The following is a 20,469-nucleotide window of genomic DNA, read 5'->3' as shown; positions in this document are numbered from 1 at the left end:
AGCTAAGTACGAGGGGCTAACGGGACTATAAGTAAGTTTTGCAAGACAAATTACTAATAATCTTTAAAAAAATCGTGGCATATTTCTCCCTCGGTCGCCATGTTATGACATCCGCCGGAAGAGTGGGGGTAGTTCTATTCCACTCTGCCAGAACCACACAGCTAATCCATTCACAACATCTAATGTATTCTATCAAATAAATACTTTCGTAAATATACTACAGAAAAAATGTCGCCAAAAACTCGTTCCTTGTTCTACTTCATTCAGGCAGTTAAACAAAAATTATACAAATCCATTGAATATATTTATAATAAATTAAGTTTGTGAACCACACATAATTTTATTGTGATTTCGTGTGATCGACACTTGACAGGTTACTTAAAGTTATTCAAAAAAATTATAATATTATCAATAGGATTACTATTTTGTTGCAAATAACATAGTAAGTACATGCAATAATAGGCTAACTTCATTGTTCGAATGATATTAATTGATTATGATAAAAATCCGAAGGGTAACATTTAAATAATAATTAAATTTAAATACATAAATAAATAATCGATGATTTATCCCTATTTTAATAAGTGTGAATTAACCTTTGTGAACTTTTGGAATTTCACAAAGGATCATAAATATTTTTAATGTTTTTCAGCTTTGTTTCAGGTATTTTTACATCGGTTATTAAATAATTTTAGCATTGTTTCAATGCAGATTTAATTAATGCAAATAAAATTGATATAAACAAAAAATATTAATCGTATCGCAAATGAGATATTATGAAAATGGTGCCAATAATTATAATTAAAACTGTGATAATATGAATAATGTGTTAAAAAAATAGTAAACATAAAAAAGTTTCACACTACACGTTTGTTTCTATTTCTTAATTATTTAAATTAATTCTGATAAATTAATTAGTATTGGAATACGAATATATTTTAATACGCATTAAATACTAGTGTGCTCATTGGTCATTTTATAAAAAATAGCAATAGGTAAATGTAAATTACGCTACAATGTAAAAAAAACACTACTTTTCCTATTTGGATATAACTTTCATATTGAAAGATCTTCGCAAACCATGTCACATTTTTTTGCCAAAAATATTTTTTTCCTTAGTAAGATTTACCTACGTTTTGTTGACGTTAGCAACGTGTTGTACGCTTAACGTTTGTCCGTGAACGTTATGAACTTTGTAGTTTGAAGAGCAATATGCTAATCAAGACCAAACAGTAATGACGTCAAGAAAAACTTCTTCACCTAAAGTACCTAGTTGTCACTACGGTCGTAACAAACCTATTTGAAAAAAACAATACCTTTGAATTGAATTCGATTTAAAAAAAAGGAAATATCATCGTTTAATGAAAACTAGCGCGCAACGTCAATACTATACAATCGGGACACACTTTCGCCCGACGACCGGCGCGACTGGATTTGCATATAACATATTTGGCTGTAATCAGTTATTTTAATACACACTCACTTTTGGGCAGCTATTGCAGCGTACTGCGAATTTATTCTGCACTGATAATGTTCGGTGTATGAGATATCACGCGCGGTTATCACTAAGAACGCGGGAAGTGGAGCGACGCGTCCGCTCTCTCGGGCTGCCGGCGACCTACTGATACGGTGGCGCGGAAAACATGCGCGCGCGCACGATACAATCGATTGAGGCGAGTTGTAGAATCACTGCTTTGATACTCCAAGTGGCACTTAACTTTGCCGATTCGGGAGACTGATATGGCGGCAATTTTAATTTTCATTATCAGGTCATTTGGTATACACTCCAGGAGCACGAGCACGATGCTATCTAAATCACCAGAAACTGCTAAGGGAGCATGCGAGTATCAGGCCTCCCCAACCCTTTTTAATTTTCAGCCGTTTCATTGGTGGGATTTAACATTTTGTCACGAGTCTTTTATTTTGGGGTTATTTTTTTTCATGAAAATGGCGACACTGAGTCGAAAAAAAAATCAAAATACTGTACAAGAATCAGAAGTCCAATGGTTTAAACATATTTTTTTATAAATAGGTACATACAACGCTGTATTTTTAATGACGTAAAGATGTAAAGGTGAACATAATGTCAAAACTACTAAAACACTGTCGGATGTTGTTTTTATGAGACGCAGTGAGATTAAAAACTTTTTTTAGTCGACGATAGTTTTTATAGACATTTTAAAAAGATATTTTCCTGGTATGATTTCTCTAAAATATTTTCATTTTTTACTTATGTAACAAAATCTGGACGTGTATTTATAAAGGAAAAAAAAATAAGTAATAAAAATTTGACGTTCATTAAATTTATTCCAAAATCCCCTCGTTAATGAAATTAAGGGACCGATGGGAATTTATTTTCCTAAAGTATTAATGTCTAAAAAAAAGCTCGTAGCTTAAAGATTGTACAGACTATCGTCTATATGTTATTTAAACAAAAAGAATAGTATTCTCCTATTGATGTAGTGGATTCATCATAGTTTGCCAGCGATAAATAGTTTTACATTCTTTTGGTCAATTCAAACAATTATACTTTAAAAAAAAAAACTATTGAATATGTATTAGAAATGATTTTAAAAATATCTCACGTGTCTGACAATGCGAGTTTTAGAGGCTTTTACATTGAGTGAAACATTTTATGAAAATAAGAAAAACACGTGTATTACAGCGTCTTTAAGTAAGACTAAAATTTTGGTTGGTTGTGACAAAAATGTTACGATAAAAATACAATTTTAGGCATGTTAAACTAAGTAGTACCTTTTGATTAGCCTTGAAATCTTTTTCAAATCAAATCATTTATTTGTATGTATCTTATAAATACTTTAGCTTAATGAGCTATCACTGGTACAGACGACAGCTAAACACAGTTAACTTCGAACTCCTCCTATGTTCTTCTGATTAATTTCGTTGCGGGTCCAATGACAGTTTAACTTTCCCCCGGGACAAACTTGACCTTCATTAGTTTTTTTTTATTGACGGTCAAGCTGTAGATCCTGGCTACACAGGAGTTGCAATAGTGGGAAAGATAGGTGGGAATAGTCCCGTAAACACTGTAGCATCTTATTTAGTTGTAATAGGGACGATTTTGCGACAAAAATGGATAGTTTAATGTGCTGTCAGCTGCGTACATAGCATTAGGATTAGAAACCCACGAGGTTAAGTCATTATTGCTATACAAAAACGGTTGTGTGTGAATTTAAGCATTATACTGCCTTCAGCAGTATGTAAAGCGCGAAATATCAGCCCATTCCAGCCGTCACATTTTAAAAAACTACGCAAACCGTCACAATACAAAAGTGACATTGACAAAAAATAGTTTCAATGGGGGTTAAAGAGTGAAAAATATAAATATGCATTAACTGTTTCGTATAAAAATCTTTTATCTTTTAAGTCATCTTAAAAATTTTGTGGATAAAAAAAAAGTCAAAATGGCATACAGAATTAAGAATAGTTATTGTGCGAACTTGACCTGACTTGCAACTGATATTCTATCAGCAGTGGTCATACACAAGGTGAATGTCATACATTACGTAAGGAAGGAACTACGCACGCTGTCTATATGGAATAGTATAAGATAATTTCTTCAGATCGTGACGTGATGCCTGGCCTCGCTGAGAAAAGTTATCGGAGTTACAAAATACGCTGCAGCCGATATTTTTTTAATTGAAGACTTATGCGACATCAGAATATCAATTTACATGAAGTAGTAAAAATCATACGAAGTACGATCGGTGCATATTCGTATACAAATTGGAATCTTAGTTGGAACCATAAAAAATGTTGTTAGTTCTTTTACAAAAACATCACAATGTCACTCATACTAAGATATTTGATTAAACAACTTAAAAAAAAATAAGGTTATTTTGAAATGTGACGAAAGGGAATTTAAAAATATTAAAATTCGCCTCAATATTCCCATTTGCCCCACTATCGGGGCGATGGAGAATAAATTGATTTTGTTAAGCACCTAAATGTTTTTTGTTCGGACCAAAAGGTGAGCCGACAGATAAACCCTTCAGTTCGCTTGTACCTAGTTAAATTCAAGATTAAATAAACAAATAATATAGATTTATGAAAGCAGACATGTGTTACAATGACAAGTTTAAAAAAAATCTTAACGATCAGAAATGTAAAAAAAAAAACAATCTAGTGGTCACTAAGCGTAGGTACATGCTTGCATTTGTATTAAATTTTTTTTTTAAATACAATAATTATCTAATTAAATTGTGATCAAAGATTTGATTTCAATTCAGATCATGAACTCGCCACGTGTACTAAAGCGGGAATAGGGATTAAAACAATGTTATCGGGGGTCAATCGGTATCAGTTACCTGCACCCCGCGTTTTAGACTCGTGATAGTGATATGGCGTATTGTATGTTGAATGTGACAATGGCTGACCCCACGGGCATGATTATGATAAACTGATGAAAAAATGGACTGGAGGAAGATTTTGTGTGATCGAATCTCGCAAGTGTGCAATTTATTTCAAAACTAGCTTTCCGCCCGCAGCATCACCCGCATGGAATTTGTTTGTCACAGAAAAACTTCATCGCGCGCGTCCCTGTTTCAAAAACCGAGATAAAAACTATCCTATGTCCTTTTCCGGGACTCAAACTATCTCTATGCCAAACATCAAAATCGGTTCAGAGGTTTAGCCGTGACAGTGACACAGACATGTCTGTCTGAGTTACTTTCGCATTTATACTATTAGTAGGGAAGTAGGGATTTCGTCATTCTACTAACGGGACTATTCCCATCTCTCGTTCCCACCGCTGCAACTCCTGTGTAGCCAGGATCTACAGCTTGACCGCCATAACCCAACCAGTGAAGGCCAAGTTTGTCTATAAAAGTGACAGACTTCCGCTACTTCTTCTCAGCATCAGCCGATATTATGTTGTTTTGAAGTTGGTAGAGCAAGCTATAGTGCCCTGAAAGAGGGTTAAACTTCGCAAAATGCTTTCTGTAAAATATTAGTATGGTAAAGGGCAATTTTACGAAGTCCACATTCTGCATCAGACCCCTGAAAGGATCTACATGCTAATAAAGAATTTGAACCGGCAGACAGTGGTGACTGAGTTTGTTGTGGCGCTTCTTCTCAGCACTTGCCAAATTTTGGTCTCGAAGCGCTGGTAGAGCAAAAATATTATGACATGTAGAGGCTCCTAAAGAGCAAAGGACGATTTGTAAGTACTGTTTAAATAGTCTATCCAAATAAAAAATAAGTCGTAAGCTTGTAAGGTAACAATCTACGTGGAGACAGTATCTGGTAACTTCCTGATAGCAGCGGGGTCGCGAGCGATAGCCCCGGCCAACGCTGCCAATGTCGAGTGAATGTCGCAGCGACCTTTAACGCCCCGGGGAAGTGTGTACGTAAGTCCAAAGGAGCCGTGGACCCGTGTTATGTAAGACTGTATAATTCTACAAGCAAAAAACTAAATTAACTACTATTCCATTAAATAGCCCCATCTATCGGTGGAAGCTCATCAATTTCGTTCATCGAGCTCGAGGATGTTCCAGCTTTTGATGCGCAGGAGTTGTAGACCAGTATTATGTAAGAGGCTGTATGATTCTACAAGCAAAAACCGAATTGAGAACCTCCTTCTTTGTTAAAGTCGGTTGAAAATGCAGAATGTCGCAGCGACATTTAACGCAACGGGGAAGTGTGTATGTATACGACCGAAGGAGCCGTGGACCTGTGTTATGTAAGAGATTATGATGGTGGACGAAAAATGAGGCCTGTTTCTCTGGAAGTCTATGGCTATGTCAGTCACTTTGGTTCTCCTGCGGATCTCCTCATTACTGATTCGATCGCGCAAAACTCCGAGCATAGCCCGCTCCATCGCCCTTTGGGTGATCTTGAACCTTTTTATGAGGCCTATGGTAAACGACCACGTCTCAGATCAACAAGTTATCACTGGCAACCATGCGCGTGCCAAAAAACCTAGATACGCCAATGGGTACACACACTGGTCAAAGACTTTTGTCTTCACACTGCGGTATTTCGGACGTGAGAACGGACGGTAGCTCGCAGAGCTGATGGCGAAATTCTCGAGTGGCAACCACGAGCCGGAAGACGTAGCACTGGGCATAGGCATACCCCCCACTAGGTGGACCGACGAACTGGTGAAGGTCGCGGGAGGTGCCTGTATGCGGGCGGCGCAGGACCGGTCGCTGTGGAAATCCTTAGGGGGGGGGCCTTTGTCCAGCAGTGGACGTCATTCGGCTGAAACGAACGAAACCTTTTCAAGACTGCACACGTGGTATTGGTGAAATTCAGTGGAGTGGATACCACTTTATGGAACTGACAAAAGCTGATCGTAAGTAAAGTCTGCCTTCCAGACTCGTTTTCACTAAGGCTGAAATGAGGCGAGAGCAGGCGAGATAAGTTAAAGCATACAATAGAATTTCGTATTTTCACATCACTCTTCTTAGCTCAGGTGGGTCAGGAGAAACGATTGAGCAGAACGAAGAAGAGACGTGCGGCATTTCCATACAATATACTTCGCGCTGAGCGGAATGGAGGAGAGAGAGAGAAGTTTCTTGCGCTGCTTCTTCTCAACACTGGCCTGTCTGGCCAATGTCCTGAAGCAGTGGTAGGGTTACAGTAATACTGGGACGTGTAAAAGTGCTTTTTAAAAGCCTACTTGCAAAATAAATGCCTTTTAATGACTTTTATCTGACCATCTACATTCTAGACAGATGAACTGATAAAAATATTCCTCAAAAGGATATTTTGATCAAGGGTTTCCAGCAACAATTGGAGGACTGTTTAACTATGTGCATCCTAGGTACAATCTGAAACTCGGGTTCAACATTACAAAACAATTACACTAGTAGTCTACTTTGGTAGGAAAAATGCACACACAAATTGGTATCCAATGTCATATTAAGATGAGGACAACTAGGACTTCTGGGAGTGGAGTATTTGATTGTTATTCCATAAAATAGCACCATCTCATCTGGAATCTCTCAAGCGAGCTCAAGCATGTGCTATCTTTTGAGGCGTAGCGTCCAATAATAATAAAAAATATTTCTGTCTTGTTACAGTTTTTGTGCTTAAATTGCCTTGAGTCCCTTTACGGAGAAAAGTAACTGCATAACATACAAAAAACACCAGAGAGAAGGCCTTTCCAAATTACAACTGTCACATTATGCCACTTGTAATTGCAATGAAAGTTTAGGTTGAAAGGTTTATTCCTCAAATAAGAATTCAAAAACTTGCTTAAAGGTTTCGGTGTACCTAGTCGTTTTTAAATATTTTGTAACAAAAGTGGGTATTGGTTTTTTTTTGTGAAACAATATTTGAATGCATAGTAAATAACTATAAGATTAAATTAAAATAATACTAATAAGATTCCAATTTGAATTGTATTGGAAATACAGAGAAACTATGCGTAAAATTGAAAAGATCGAAGTGACAAAATCTGACGAAAGATTTCCCTCTTTTGATATCACAATTTCGATGCCAATAGCATGACAACATTGTACAATCAATAAACCGCAATCAGTACTGAGTAATGAGCATAATAAAAGCCGACATAAGCCGATAATTCGTCTTCAAGTCAGCACTAAAAATCGGAGATAACAACCCAGAACATAAACGCACATTTATCGACAATTACACAAGTATTTTTAATAAAACTTACAGATATCTGCCGGCTACTGCGATGGGGCTTACAGGCGGCACTGATACACACTGATAAATTATATCAATATTTAATATTCACTTTGAAATCGCTCGATAATCCGGCCGACCGACAAAACGACGATGTCAGCAATGATTGACGTTTCACAGCGGCCATTTGTAATTCCGTTCAGAAATTCCGGATGGAATTTGAAATTACTTCTTTGTACTTTATTATTTCCCGCGATTTATTTATGATTCGCACAAAAAAAGATGAAAATGAATAAAGCATCCTAAAAATAGTGGAAAAATACTTGTAAATCAATAAAATAAAAATAAAATTGATTACATTCTTGCTTTAATTTTATTTCTTGTCTTTGAACGAACGAACGAAAGAAAGAAACAACGCCATCTATATTTAAGAGTAAAAACTAAAACAATTATTTTTGATGGCATTCATTTAATGCAAACTCGCATTTTATGCCATTGACACTGGTCACAACATTAAGTTGCTTACTTTGGGGCTAACTGGCGCTGTGTGAAATTGTCCAAAAACTGTCCAAAGATTATTAAATAGCATAACGATATTTCAAGTGGTAATATTAATACGTTACCTCCTCTCCTAGCTGCCTTCTTCTCCATTTTTTACTATTTTGTATTTTTAAACTTTACACTTTGAACAACATAATAGCCATTACAAGTTAATAAATACAGATGGCGCTTTTTAGGCTGGAGATTCTAGTTTTACTAGTGATGATTCGTTATTTTAGTATGTTCGTTATCGATAGTTTATATCGTAGTGTATTGATATTATTATCTGATTAAGGCAGATTTATTACACTAAAGTATTTTACGCATATACAAATTAAAAATTACTTCTTCTTCTTCTTCTTCTTTTATTTTGGCAAAATTATAAGTTATTTCCATCATCATCAATTCATTTACTACCTTAAGGTGCTTTTTTTGCAATTTCCGACTATTCTTGCTTGGCATAGGGCGCAAGTAAAACTTTTTGAAATTATTAGCCTATTGCTATTCCACTACTTCAAATAATTTTAAATCAACCAAATCATGATCCTGTTTATTACAGGACAGGTTTAAATGATTAATGATTTTCATACTTTGTAACTATCGACACAGATATTCTGTCGATAATGATCGATTAATGTGGCATGGACTTCACTATTTTTTGACAATTTTGACATTTTCATGACATGTTGTTTCCACAGATTAGAGTGTATGTCTGAAGGTTGTTTCTGTCAGGGTGCGGAAACTTCCATACAACGGTCATCGAAGTGAAACTTGCTTCCAAACAGCGACATCGGTGAATAAATTCAAATACTTTTTAACTACCCTAAAACGCTCTAGATGTCGCTGCTCCTGTTTCCTTCATATTTTCATTTTTTTCTTAATTAAAATATATTTGAGAATATTGTTAATTACAATGTGAAAACTTTGTTTAAATGAAATTAANATATCAATAATTAATATTCACTTTGAAATCGCTCGATAATCCGGCCGACCGACAAAACGACGAGTCGATGTCAGCAATGATTGACGTTTCACAGCGGCCATTTGTAATTCCGTTCAGAAATTCTGAATGGAATTTGAAATTACTTCTTTGTACTATAAATATTATTATTTTATTTTGTAAATTATTTCCCATGATTTATTTAATTGTGATGTTAATGAATGAAGCATCCTAAAAATAGTGGAAAATTTTTAATTCTTGTTTTTGAACGAACGAAAGATAAAAACAACGCCATCTATATTTAAGAATAAAAACTATAACTTAATTATTTTTGTGATTTTCATTTAATGCAAATTCGCATTTAATGCCATAGATTGACACTGGTCAAGTAGCAAAATGATATTTCAAGTGGTTATTTGTATTGTAATACGTTATATACCTCCTTCCCTCTGCTTTCTTCTCCATTTTTTATTATTTTGCATTTTTATAGAAAACAACATAATAGCCATTACAAGTTAATAAATACAGATGGCGCTTTTTAGGATGGAGATTCTAGTTTTACTAGTGATGCTATATTATTTTAGTGTGTTCGTTATCGACAGTTTATATCGTTTTTTTTTTTCAAACAAATCGGAAATATCTGTCTGATTGACGCAGATTTATTACACTAATAAATTAAGTATTTTACGTATATAAAAATTACAATTTATTTCCTTCATCACTAATTCATCTATAATTTACTATTTATAAAGGTGTTTTTTTGTAATTTCCGACTATTCTTGGCATAGAGCGCATAGTAAAACATTATGAAAGTCAAAGTCAAAATTTCTTTATTTGTTTAGACTAATAAATAGTTCTTACAAATCGTCATAATGCTCTTAAGGAGCCTCTACATGTCTCATAATCTTTTTACCCTACCAGCGCTTCGAGACCAACATTTGGCAAGTGCTGAGAAGAAGCGCCGCAACAAACTCAGTCACCACCACTGTCTGCCGGTTAATATAAATAAAACCATGGTTATCAGCCTATTCCACTACTTCTAATAATTTTAAATCAACCAAATCCTGATCCTGTTTATTATACAGGACAGGTTTCAATGATTGATGATTTTCATACTTTGTAACTATAGACACAGATATTCTGTCGATAATGATCAATTAATGTGGCATGGACTTCACTATTTTTTGACAATTTTGACATTTTCATGACATGAGTGTGTCTGTGATGATTTTGATTCGTATTTCCTTGATTGTAAAAATTGGTAAAAATATGAAAGAATCTATTTTTTAATATAGATATTTACGGAATTCTATCCCACAAAAATTAATTTAGTATTTATGATCAACAATCAACATTAACATAAAAAGCCTGATAGCATGGCCTGATAGTAAAACTTGTCATTTGTGGTGGTGATTTCTCCTTCAAGAGCTAAGTTCAAGAGATTCTTCTCACAATGACTAGCATTAAGCAACCCAGTGAAGAGAAAAAAATAAAAATAGAATGCCCTAAGGACACCTGTAGGGTCTGCATGTGCAGCTACTTGGCAATGTCCTATATTTTTGATGCAGGCTGTGATATTGTCGATAAGATTTTATATTGTACAGGTTTACAGGTAAATGACTATTTACTTTCATTATTAACCTAGAATCTACACTTCTTTAGTCTTAGAAGCACTTGTAAGAGTTATTGTTGTAGTTATAAGACAAACTGGTGCCAAGTCATTTGACAGCTTTCCTAAAAGACACCCATGAGTTAGATTAATTAAGTTTTTGCTCATTTATGCTCAAATTGTTGGCCTAAAATCTGAAAATTATAACTTGGGTTAGAGTTTGTTAGATGTTATTATGAAGTTTTATTACATGTAAACCTTCTATGCAGGTTTGCTTCACTGTAGATCATATTATTATCTTTTTGGATGAGATCATTATAGAGAGCAAGCCTACACAAAAAACACTGTTTTAGCTAAATATTTACAGTAACAATTTTCTGAAAGCGCTGGTAGGACCCAAAAGATAAGGAGATATGTAAAGTGCACCCAATATCTACCTTTTGTTAATTATTTCGGACCCTTATAAGTACCAAAATACTGGTCAAAATTAATTAAATTTAAGTTTCTTTGATTTATTTAGTCTATAAAATAATGTTTTTTCCATTCCAGATCACGATAGACGACGGTCTTCCGTCACAAATATGCAGTAACTGCATCCAAGACATGACAATCGCATACAAATTCAAATCCTCCTGTATACTAGCCAATGAGACGTACCAGGATTTACTTAAAAGCGGAATTAAGACTGAATTGGATTATTTCAGTGACGATGACCATTTTTGTGACGATGATTTTAATGTTAAGGAGGAGCCCGATGATGGATTTAAAGAGGAAGAAATGTAAGGATTTTTGTTAACTTATTTATTTTAAAAGATATTTAAAAACTACTTAGACCCATACCCTCTTACTAATAAAAGTTAGACGCTGGTTGAACAGTGTTTTTAAGTGACATTTAGTATGGAAATGTTATTTTAAAACAGTGTTCAACGACTGTGTAAAGGTGGCGGTTCGCATCGCGACAGAGACAGGAGACCGAGACGCAAGACCGAGACGGGAGACCGCGAACGTTACTTGACTTTAGACAATGAATAAGCGACAGTTCGCAAGCGAGACAGAGACACAGGTCTCTGCCTTAGTCAAATAACGGTCGCGGTCTCCTGTCTCTGTCGCGGTGCGAACCGCCACCTTAACTTTTTATTAGTAAGGGGGCTATATTGTCTTGGACAGACACAAGATGGGTATGGGGTTTTTTGAACATTCTTCTTTATGATTTTAAGAGTACTTACATTATTCAATTAATGGTTTAACTATATCACAAAATATACTTTTTTGGTCAATTATTTACTATGTTCTCACAGTAATTAAATGTAAAGTAATCAAATAATTTTGATTATTCATTATAGTACCATTCCAGAAAAGAAGCCACGTAAGATCCGTGGCCCATACAAGAAGAAAGAAGGGAAACAAAAGAAGCCTCGCTTGAAGAAGTTCAATTTCAGAAGGTTGTGGTGCGAACCGTGCAAGGTCAGCTTTGCGAGTAGAAAATTGAATGATGAGCACAAGAGAACTGTCCACGGAGCTCAAGCGGAGACTTATATGTGCGAGGTATTTATCTTACAGGTTTATTGCATTTTAATTAAAATAGTAAGACACGGGTCTTAATGCGACGTTTATTAATGAGTTACATTATGTACTCACGGCTTGACGTTTTAAAAATTTTATTGCATTTTTTAAAGAATATTATAGCAATTTGTAAATATAAATCTAAATCTATAAAAGCGATTACTGATAGACTTATGCCTGTTTTCACCATCAATCCCTAATTTTTAAGTGACCCCTATGGTAACAAATAACACGAATTTTGTTTAATAGGGGTCGCTTAAAAATTAGGGATTGATGGTGAAAACGGGCATGACTCACTCATCATGAAATCTCAGAAACTACAAGTGCTAGAAGTCTCAAATTTTGCATGGGGGTTCCTTTTAGAACGTAGGTGCTCACTAAGACAGGATTTTGCAAAATTCAACCCCTAAGGGAGAAAAACAGGATCCACGCGTACGAAGTCGCGGGCGGCCGCTAGTTACCTACTAATACAGCTAGGGACTGGAATTCGCTGCCTGCTGCTGTCTTTCCCGAAAACTATAATCCGGGCCTTTTCAAGGCGAGAGTGAATAGGCACTTACAGGGCAGATATGTACCATCCTAGACCGCATCCCACTTAACATCAGGTGCGATTGTGGTCAAATACCTGCCTTGTTATGCATAAAAAAAAAATCCTGTTAACCCCTCGTGGTAATCTAAATATGCTTGTGATACGAGTGGGCTCACCACAATAGTCGAGCGGCGGCAGGGATGGAACCCGCGTTCCTCGGATCACGAGTCGGCCAGTCCGACCCCTTCACTGTTCGGCTATCGTGGCTTCTTAAAGTCTGTTGTCTTCAGGATGTCAATACTCAATAGCCTGGGTATAGTAGAACCTATCTTCTTTTAGTCAGCCGATAGTGGGATCGGCTTTCAATTTGTATGAGAAATGCGGCTGATACTAAATTGGTGCAATGTGCCCACTTTCATACATGTTCATGCTGATTAACACTAGAGGGAAGTCGAACCTTAACTTCGAACTCCTCCTGTATGCTTCTGATTAATTTCGTTGCGGGTCCAATGACAGTTTAACTTTCCCTCGAGACAAACTTGACCTTCATTGGTTAGGTTTTTATGGCGGTCAAGCTGTAGATCCTGGCTACACAGGAGTTGCAGCGGTGGGAACGAGAGGTGGGAATAGTCCCGTGATGAACAGCGTGACCGACTAAAAGTCTAGTCTGCAAGGTATCTTGACAGTAATGTTAAATTTTAAGTGTGTCTTAAATAAATAAATAGATTTTTTGTCGTTAATGACAATTAATGTTTTTTCTATTTTTTTTCCAGCACTGCGGCAAATTGTACGCGTGCAAATCGTCGATGTACTCGCACACACGCACTCACCTCCCGCCGCAATATGCGTGCGAGCATTGCGACTACAAAGCCACTTACAAGCACGACCTGGCCAAGCACTTGCATATACACGCCGGTAAGTCGTTAAACGGGCACGGGAATATATTTCCCACCTTAATAAAATAGTGGGAATATTACTCAACATCAAATAATCACACCTTCCGCGACGCGAACTTTAAAGATTTTCTTTTGACACAATCATGGTGCCCCAACAATATTGGTGTTATTTGAAAGCTCAATAAATATCCTTAAAGAAAAACACATATTTTAATTTCTAAACAAATGATTAACATAACATATACCATAAATGTGACTTGAAAAAAGACTTCACTTGGCTTGGGGCTCACCTCTGGGATCAATTAGACCAATTTTTATGGTTATAAAACCAAATAATGATCTCACGTGTCCTCTTTAACACATGGATAGCGATTACCTAATTCCAACTTCACAGTTTTATAGCCATAAAATTTGGCTCAAGCGTAACTACCTATTTTTTGTAGAAGTGACTGGATCCTTCTAAAGACACATTTTTTGGGGGAAAACCTTTCCTTTAATGAAATGAAGTTTAGAACTAGGCTTTTAAATGGTGCCAATATTGGTGGGAAGTGGGGATTGGGGATGCATGTTTGAATTGCGATTTATTTGGTGTCGAGTGTATTTCCCACTTTAATATAACAGTGGGAATATATTTCCCACCTTCATAAAACAATGGGAATATATTTCCCACCTCAATAAAACAGTGGGAACATATTTCCCACCTCAATAAAACAGAGCTAATACCAATTTTTCTCCATTCCAGGTNTTTTAAAGGATTCCGCTGCGAATTGTGCACGTACGCTTGCTTCGACCGCACGAAGTATAACAGGCATATGGACTCGCATAATAATGTTAAACGGTGAGTTTTAATAAACTATCTAAAAAAGTAATTAATTCTACAGGGTGTTAGGTAAATGGGTATATGAGCCGACACTAGCCCATGTTAACATGGGTAATAAATGGTATGGTGAAGTCAGAAAATTGATATCTTCATTTTAATTATTTTATTTTTCATACAAATCGGATTTTATAAAATTTATTTTGTATGAAAATTAAAATAATTAAAATGAAGATATCGATTTTCTGACATCACCATACCATTTATATGCCCATGTTAACATGGGTTAGTGTCGGCTCCAGCGTTGCCAGTTTTTTTCTTCGCCAAGTCGGGACTTTGGTACTTTTTGAGTGAAAATAGCGGGATTCTTCTGTCAGAAGCGGGACATAGTAAAAAAAACGTATATAATCAAAGGTTTTCAAATATTTATCTTTTTGTTTGACTTAAAATTACGTTTACGTGACAATAGATAGCAAAAGTAGCCATAGAAAATGTATTTTAACAAAAAAATTATATTTAAAATAAGATTTACTGTATCGTTAAATTTTTCTTTAGAATATAAAAAGAAAAAAAATTAAAAGTTTTATTCTTTAGTAAGAATAATATGGCGTTTCAAACAATAGTCTGGTGAAGTGAGTGTCTCTCTCCGAAAAGCGGGACCGAGCCTGTCCCGCGCGGGACATTTAAATTTGATCTAAAAATCGGGACGTCCCGCCAAAATCGGGACGTCTGGCAACGCTGGTCGGCTCATATACCCATTTACCTAACACCCTGTATAGTTGTAGCTTAACTCAGTCAGTGCCTGAGGCATGGGAGCGGCACGGGAGGGGTGACATTGAAATATTATGACGTGACAGGGCAGTATTGATAGTAGCTCCCTCCTGTAAATCTTATAGGACACTTCATAGTTGTCTAACGTGGCAAAAATCGGAATTAATGACCGAGTGAATTGATATAGTTCCAAAATACTGAACTGTCCTATCCATGACATTGACAGCGGGGCGCCACCGTCAATACCGGATCGCTGGTTCCGATTTTTGCCATGTTGGAAACCATATACACTCGACGTCAAATAAATCGCACCTCCCGCGACAAGCACTTATCAAACGTATGCATCCCCACTTCCCACCAACATTGGTACCATTTGAAAGCCTAGTTCTAAACTTCATTTCATTAAAGGAAAGGTTTTTACCCCAAAAATGTGTCTTTACAAGGATTCAGAGTNGCCAAGCACTTGCATATACACGCCGGTAAGTCGTTAAACGGGCACGGGAATATATTTCCCACCTTAATAAAATAGTGGGAATATTACTCAACATCAAATAATCACACCTTCCGCGACGCGAACTTTAAAGATTTTCTTTTGACACAATCATGGTGCCCCAACAATATTGGTGTTATTTGAAAGCTCAATAAATATCCTTAAAGAAAAACACATATTTTAATTTCTAAACAAATGATTAACATAACATATACCATAAATGTGACTTGAAAAAAGACTTCACTTGGCTTGGGGCTCACCTCTGGGATCAATTAGACCAATTTTTATGGTTATAAAACCAAATAATGATCTCACGTGTCCTCTTTAACACATGGATAGCGATTACCTAATTCCAACTTCACAGTTTTATAGCCATAAAATTTGGCTCAAGCGTAATTACCTATTTTTTGTAGAAGTGACTGGATCCTTCTAAAGACACATTTTTTGGGGGAAAACCTTTCCTTTAATGAAATGAAGTTTAGAACTAGGCTTTTAAATGGTGCCAATATTGGTGGGAAGTGGGGACTGGGGATGCATGTTTGAATTGCGATTTATTTGGTGTCGAGTGTATTTCCCACTTTAATATAACAGTGGGAATATATTTCCCACCTTCATAAAACAATGGGAATATATTTCCCACCTCAATAAAACAGTGGGAACATATTTCCCACCTCAATAAAACCGAGCTTAATACCAATTTTTCTCCATTCCAGGTATAAAACTCTACCAGTGTCAAATCTGCGCGGTTCGCTACCGAACGTCGTCGACTCTAAACCAACATATTCGACGCGAGCACGAACGTGTGAAGCGATTCCGCTGCGAATTGTGCACGTACGCTTGCTTCGATCGCACGAAGTATAACAGGCATATGGACTCGCATAATAATGTGAAACGGTGAGTTTTAATAATACCTACTATATAAAAAGTAATTAATTCTACAGGGTGGAAACGATAAGTGATCTCACTCGATTATTTCTAAACTATACAAGATATCGAAAAACTGATTACTGATCCTGAAAGTGCTTCATGAGCTCTTTCAAACGGTATCAGTAATAGGTTACAGAATTAACTGGATCTATCGGAAAATGTAATGTTCTCAGCCTCCATACTAAATGTATGCCAGTCACACAATATTAGAAGTGTTAATTTTTTTTATCAAATAATAAATACTTAAGATGAACTCGTAAACTGCATTCTTATTTAAAATTATTCATGGAAAACATTGGCTTTTGGCTTTACCTGTTATAATATTATCAAGAAATGAGTGCCATGACTGTGGCAGTACTAAATGTGTGGAAGCTGGAAACATTGAATTTTTAGATAGATCCAGTTTATTTTGTAACTTATTATTGATACCATTGGATAGAGCTCGTAAAGCCCTTTCAGGATCAGTAACCAGTTTTTGGATATCTTGTATAGTTTTTAATATTATGTGGTTTTACTAAATGTATGGAAGCTGGAAACATTGAATTTTCGGATAGAAACACTTCATTTTGTAACTTATTATTGATTTGGTACCGTTGGATAGAGCTAAGGAAGCACTTTCAGGATCATTATCCTGTTTTTGGATATCTTGTATAGTTTAAAAATAATCGAGTGAGATCACTTATCGTTTCCACCCTGTATAGTTCTAGCTTAACTCAGCCAGTGCCTGAGGCATGGTAGCGGCACGGGAGGGGTGACATTGAAATACACTCGGCATCAAATAAATCGCACCTCCCGCGACAAGCACTTATCAAACGTATGCATCCCCACTTCCCATCAACATTGGTACCATTTGAAAGCCTAGTTCTAAACTTCATTTCATTAAAGGTTTTTACCCCAAAAATGTGTCTTTACAAGGATCCAGAGTCACTTCTTCAAAAAATAGGTAGTTACGCTATAGCCATTTTTTATGATTATAAAACTGTTAAGTTGGGATTAATCGCTATCCATCTGTTAAAGAGGACACGTGAGATCTTTATTTGGTTTTATAACCATAAAAATTGGTCTAATTGATCCCAGAGGTGAGCCCAAAGTGAGGTCTATTTTCAAGTCACATTTATGGTATATGTTAATCATGTATTTAGAAATGAAATGTATTTTTCTTTAAGGATATTTATTGGGCTTTCGAATAACACCAATATTGTTGGGGTACCATAATTGTGTCAGAAGAAAATCTTTAAAGTTCGCGTCGCGGAAGGTGCGGTTTATTTGATGTTGAGATCATTATGACGTGACAGGGCGTAAATCTTTTTTTTTTTTTAGTGGCAACCAAACCTCTCTGGGAGGTTTATTACTGCCAATGTCGAGTGAAAAATAATTGACATAGTTATCAATAGAACGTGGGTGTTTCAGTTCTATTGATTTTTCATGGATTCCGTGGAGTTAAGTATGCCCGTAAGCAGGTTTCAAGACGCCACCGGGTCCAAAGCGGGTTGTTCATACGGCAACCCACTCAACACTCGGTGCGCGCTCAAATTCGAAGTATTTCAATGTTTTTTATAATTTATCACTTCACTGCACTTTAGAACACAAAATAACACCAAAAGACTGCCGGAAATTGGCGTCTTTTTTTTTTCGCGCGGCCATCGACCAAACTTTGTTTTTTGATTACAAAATAGTGTAATAAACCAAACTTGCTATGACATGTATACCTCTATACTCAGTCTGAACTGAGTTACGAGCATTAGAAGTTTGATGATTTTCATACTAGATTTGCTTTTTGCGCGCAAAGTTTTGTAAGAAATTGCAACAAAATAGTGAGATTGTATGTGTAAACAAACAATACCATCCATTAAAGGCTCCAGACATCAGTATAGAGCAGAATCAGCGCAATAAAAAAATAGCGCAATATTTTGTTGCAATTTCTTACAAAACTTGCGCACAAAAAGCAAATCTAGTATGAAAATCATCAAACTTCTAATGCTCGTAACTCAGTTCAGACTGAGTTTAGAGGTATACATGTCATAGCAAGTTTGGTTTATTACACTATTTTGTAATCAAAAAACAAAGTTTGGTCGATGGCCGCGCGAAAAAAAAAATTTTTTTTTCGCGCGGCCATCGTCCAAACTTTGTTTTTTGATTACAAAATAGTGTAATAAACCAAACTTGCTATGACATGTATACCTCTAAACTCAGTCTGAACTGAGTTACGAGCATTAGAAGTTTGATGATTTTCATACTAGATTTGCTTTTTGCACGCAAAGTTTTGTAAGAAATTGCAACAAAATAGTGAGATTGTATGTGTAAACAAACAATACCATCCATTAAAGGCTCCAGACATCAGTATAAAGCAGAATCAGCGCAATAAAAAAATAGCGCAATATTTTGTTGCAATTTCTTACAAAACTTGCGCACAAAAAGCAAATCTAGTATGAAAATCATCAAACTTCTAATGCTCGCAACTCAGTTCAGACTGAGTTTAGGGGTATACATGCCATAGTAAGTTTGGTTTATTACACTATTTTGTAATCAAAAAACAAAGTTTGGTCGATGGCCGCGCGAAAAAAAAAAGACGCCACTTTCCATACACAATCTGGCATTGCCATTTGTACACTAAAGTCCATTAAATAATAAATTGAAACCATTAAAACAGATCGACCATGCTTCCCGTTTAACTACCCTCCATGGAATCTCCCTGTAAATCCGTGTAAATCTTATAGGACACTTCATAGTTGTCGAACGTGGCAAAAATCGGAATTAATAACCGAGTGAATTGATAGTAGCCCTCCTATCAATGTCATAGCTGGGATGGTTCAGTGTTGTACACCTGTAAGGACGTACAGACTAAGAGCTAGTGAACGCTAGACCTACGTCATTTTATAAAAGCTGAAAGTTTGTCAACGTATGCTCCCAATATAGGATATAATGTTGGTGAATTATGAAGTTTGGGTCATCGTGGCTTTGGCAGCTAGCCTAAAAAATCTGTCAAAACTATCTGGCTGATGTGCATAAAAATCAGATTTTTTGGTATAACGTAAGAAGAATAACAGTCTATTGAATATACAGAAAAAGCCACTGTAAAAGTTATGCTTCTTTTCTACCTCATAGTTTGTGAATACGGGCGTAAGTCTGCTATAATCTACTCTAATTTTATCCAAATTTTCCAATTTCCAGTTTCGAGTGTGAAGTCTGCCACTCCTGCTTCACTCGAAGATGTTACTGGAAGAAACATTTGCAGAAGAACCACAACATCGAAACGCCTAGGCAGCGCCCGGGTAGGCAGAAAGACATTATTTTAACTGGTTAAAGCTCAAAATTGAATGAAAGTTGCTAGTATTTTTGGTAAAAAAATTGTCAATACAGGGTGTGGTTTTGTAAAACAATGCCCATCTCAGATGTGGTAGGTATACACGACACTGATGAAAAAAAAATATTTTAAATTTTCATGGAAAATTCCATGAAATCACTAACAGGGTGAGCTATCGGACAGTCCCTCCGCTCTCTCTCTCTTTCTTGAAATTACTTTCATACTACCACACCCTGTATTGAAGCTTCTGTCAACGAGTTAAAGTATCAATTGATTTTTTTTTGTCGTGACGTCACGGCTGCTAGTTGTGCAGGTTAACTCGACCAGGTTGTACTTCTAATGTATGAATATTTTATTTATATTGTTGATTAATTAATTTTACTGGTGTGTGATTGGACAGTGTTTAATTTATAATTGTTACGAATGTTCTGGAAATTAAAAGAAAAATTAATTTTCAGTCTTTTATTCT

General features: G+C 36.0%; 2 protein-coding genes across 3 annotated transcripts in view; one reads left to right on the top strand and one right to left on the bottom strand.

The window, feature by feature from the left end:
* Positions 1-7,786, bottom strand: part of ATPCL (ATP-citrate synthase) — a 68,155-nt gene extending 60,369 nt beyond the window's left edge. Inside the window, exon 1 of the mRNA XM_028305981.1 lies at positions 7,646-7,786. The gene's annotated coding sequence lies outside the window, so the exon portion shown is untranslated. The remainder of the gene's footprint in view (positions 1-7,645) is intronic.
* Positions 7,787-10,314: 2,528 nt separating this feature from the next.
* Positions 10,315-20,452, top strand: LOC114353863 (zinc finger protein 595). Of its 2 annotated transcripts, XM_028305989.1 has the most exons (7): positions 10,315-10,459; positions 10,502-10,706; positions 11,253-11,482; positions 12,047-12,248; positions 13,569-13,710; positions 16,483-16,663; positions 19,868-20,452. In XM_028305989.1, exons 2-7 carry the CDS (start codon positions 10,548-10,550, stop codon positions 19,998-20,000), a joined length of 1,047 nt encoding a protein of 348 aa, XP_028161790.1. In that variant the 5' UTR covers positions 10,315-10,459; positions 10,502-10,547; the 3' UTR covers positions 20,001-20,452. The 2 variants fall into 2 exon arrangements, with proteins under 2 accessions (XP_028161790.1, XP_028161789.1); XM_028305988.1 differs by having other exon boundaries at positions 10,315-10,706.
* The last annotated feature ends 17 nt before the right edge of the window (positions 20,453-20,469 follow it).

The sequence above is a fragment of the Ostrinia furnacalis genome, unplaced genomic scaffold (genome assembly GCF_004193835.3).
Source record: "Ostrinia furnacalis isolate ACB-3 unplaced genomic scaffold, ASM419383v2 OfSCF1848, whole genome shotgun sequence".
Lineage (NCBI taxonomy): Eukaryota > Metazoa > Arthropoda > Insecta > Lepidoptera > Crambidae > Ostrinia > Ostrinia furnacalis.
This window is presented reverse-complemented; position numbering and strand designations above follow the sequence as displayed.

Coding starts and splice junctions, on each gene's coding strand:
- LOC114353863 (XM_028305989.1), top strand. CDS start 10,548: ATGACTAGCATTAAGCAACCCAGTGAAGAGAAAAAAATAAAAATAGAA. Junction 10,707..11,252: donor TATATTGTACAGGTTTACAG/GTAAATGACTAT, acceptor TTTCCATTCCAG/ATCACGATAGACGACGGTCT. Junction 16,664..19,867: donor TCGCATAATAATGTGAAACG/GTGAGTTTTAAT, acceptor TCCAATTTCCAG/TTTCGAGTGTGAAGTCTGCC.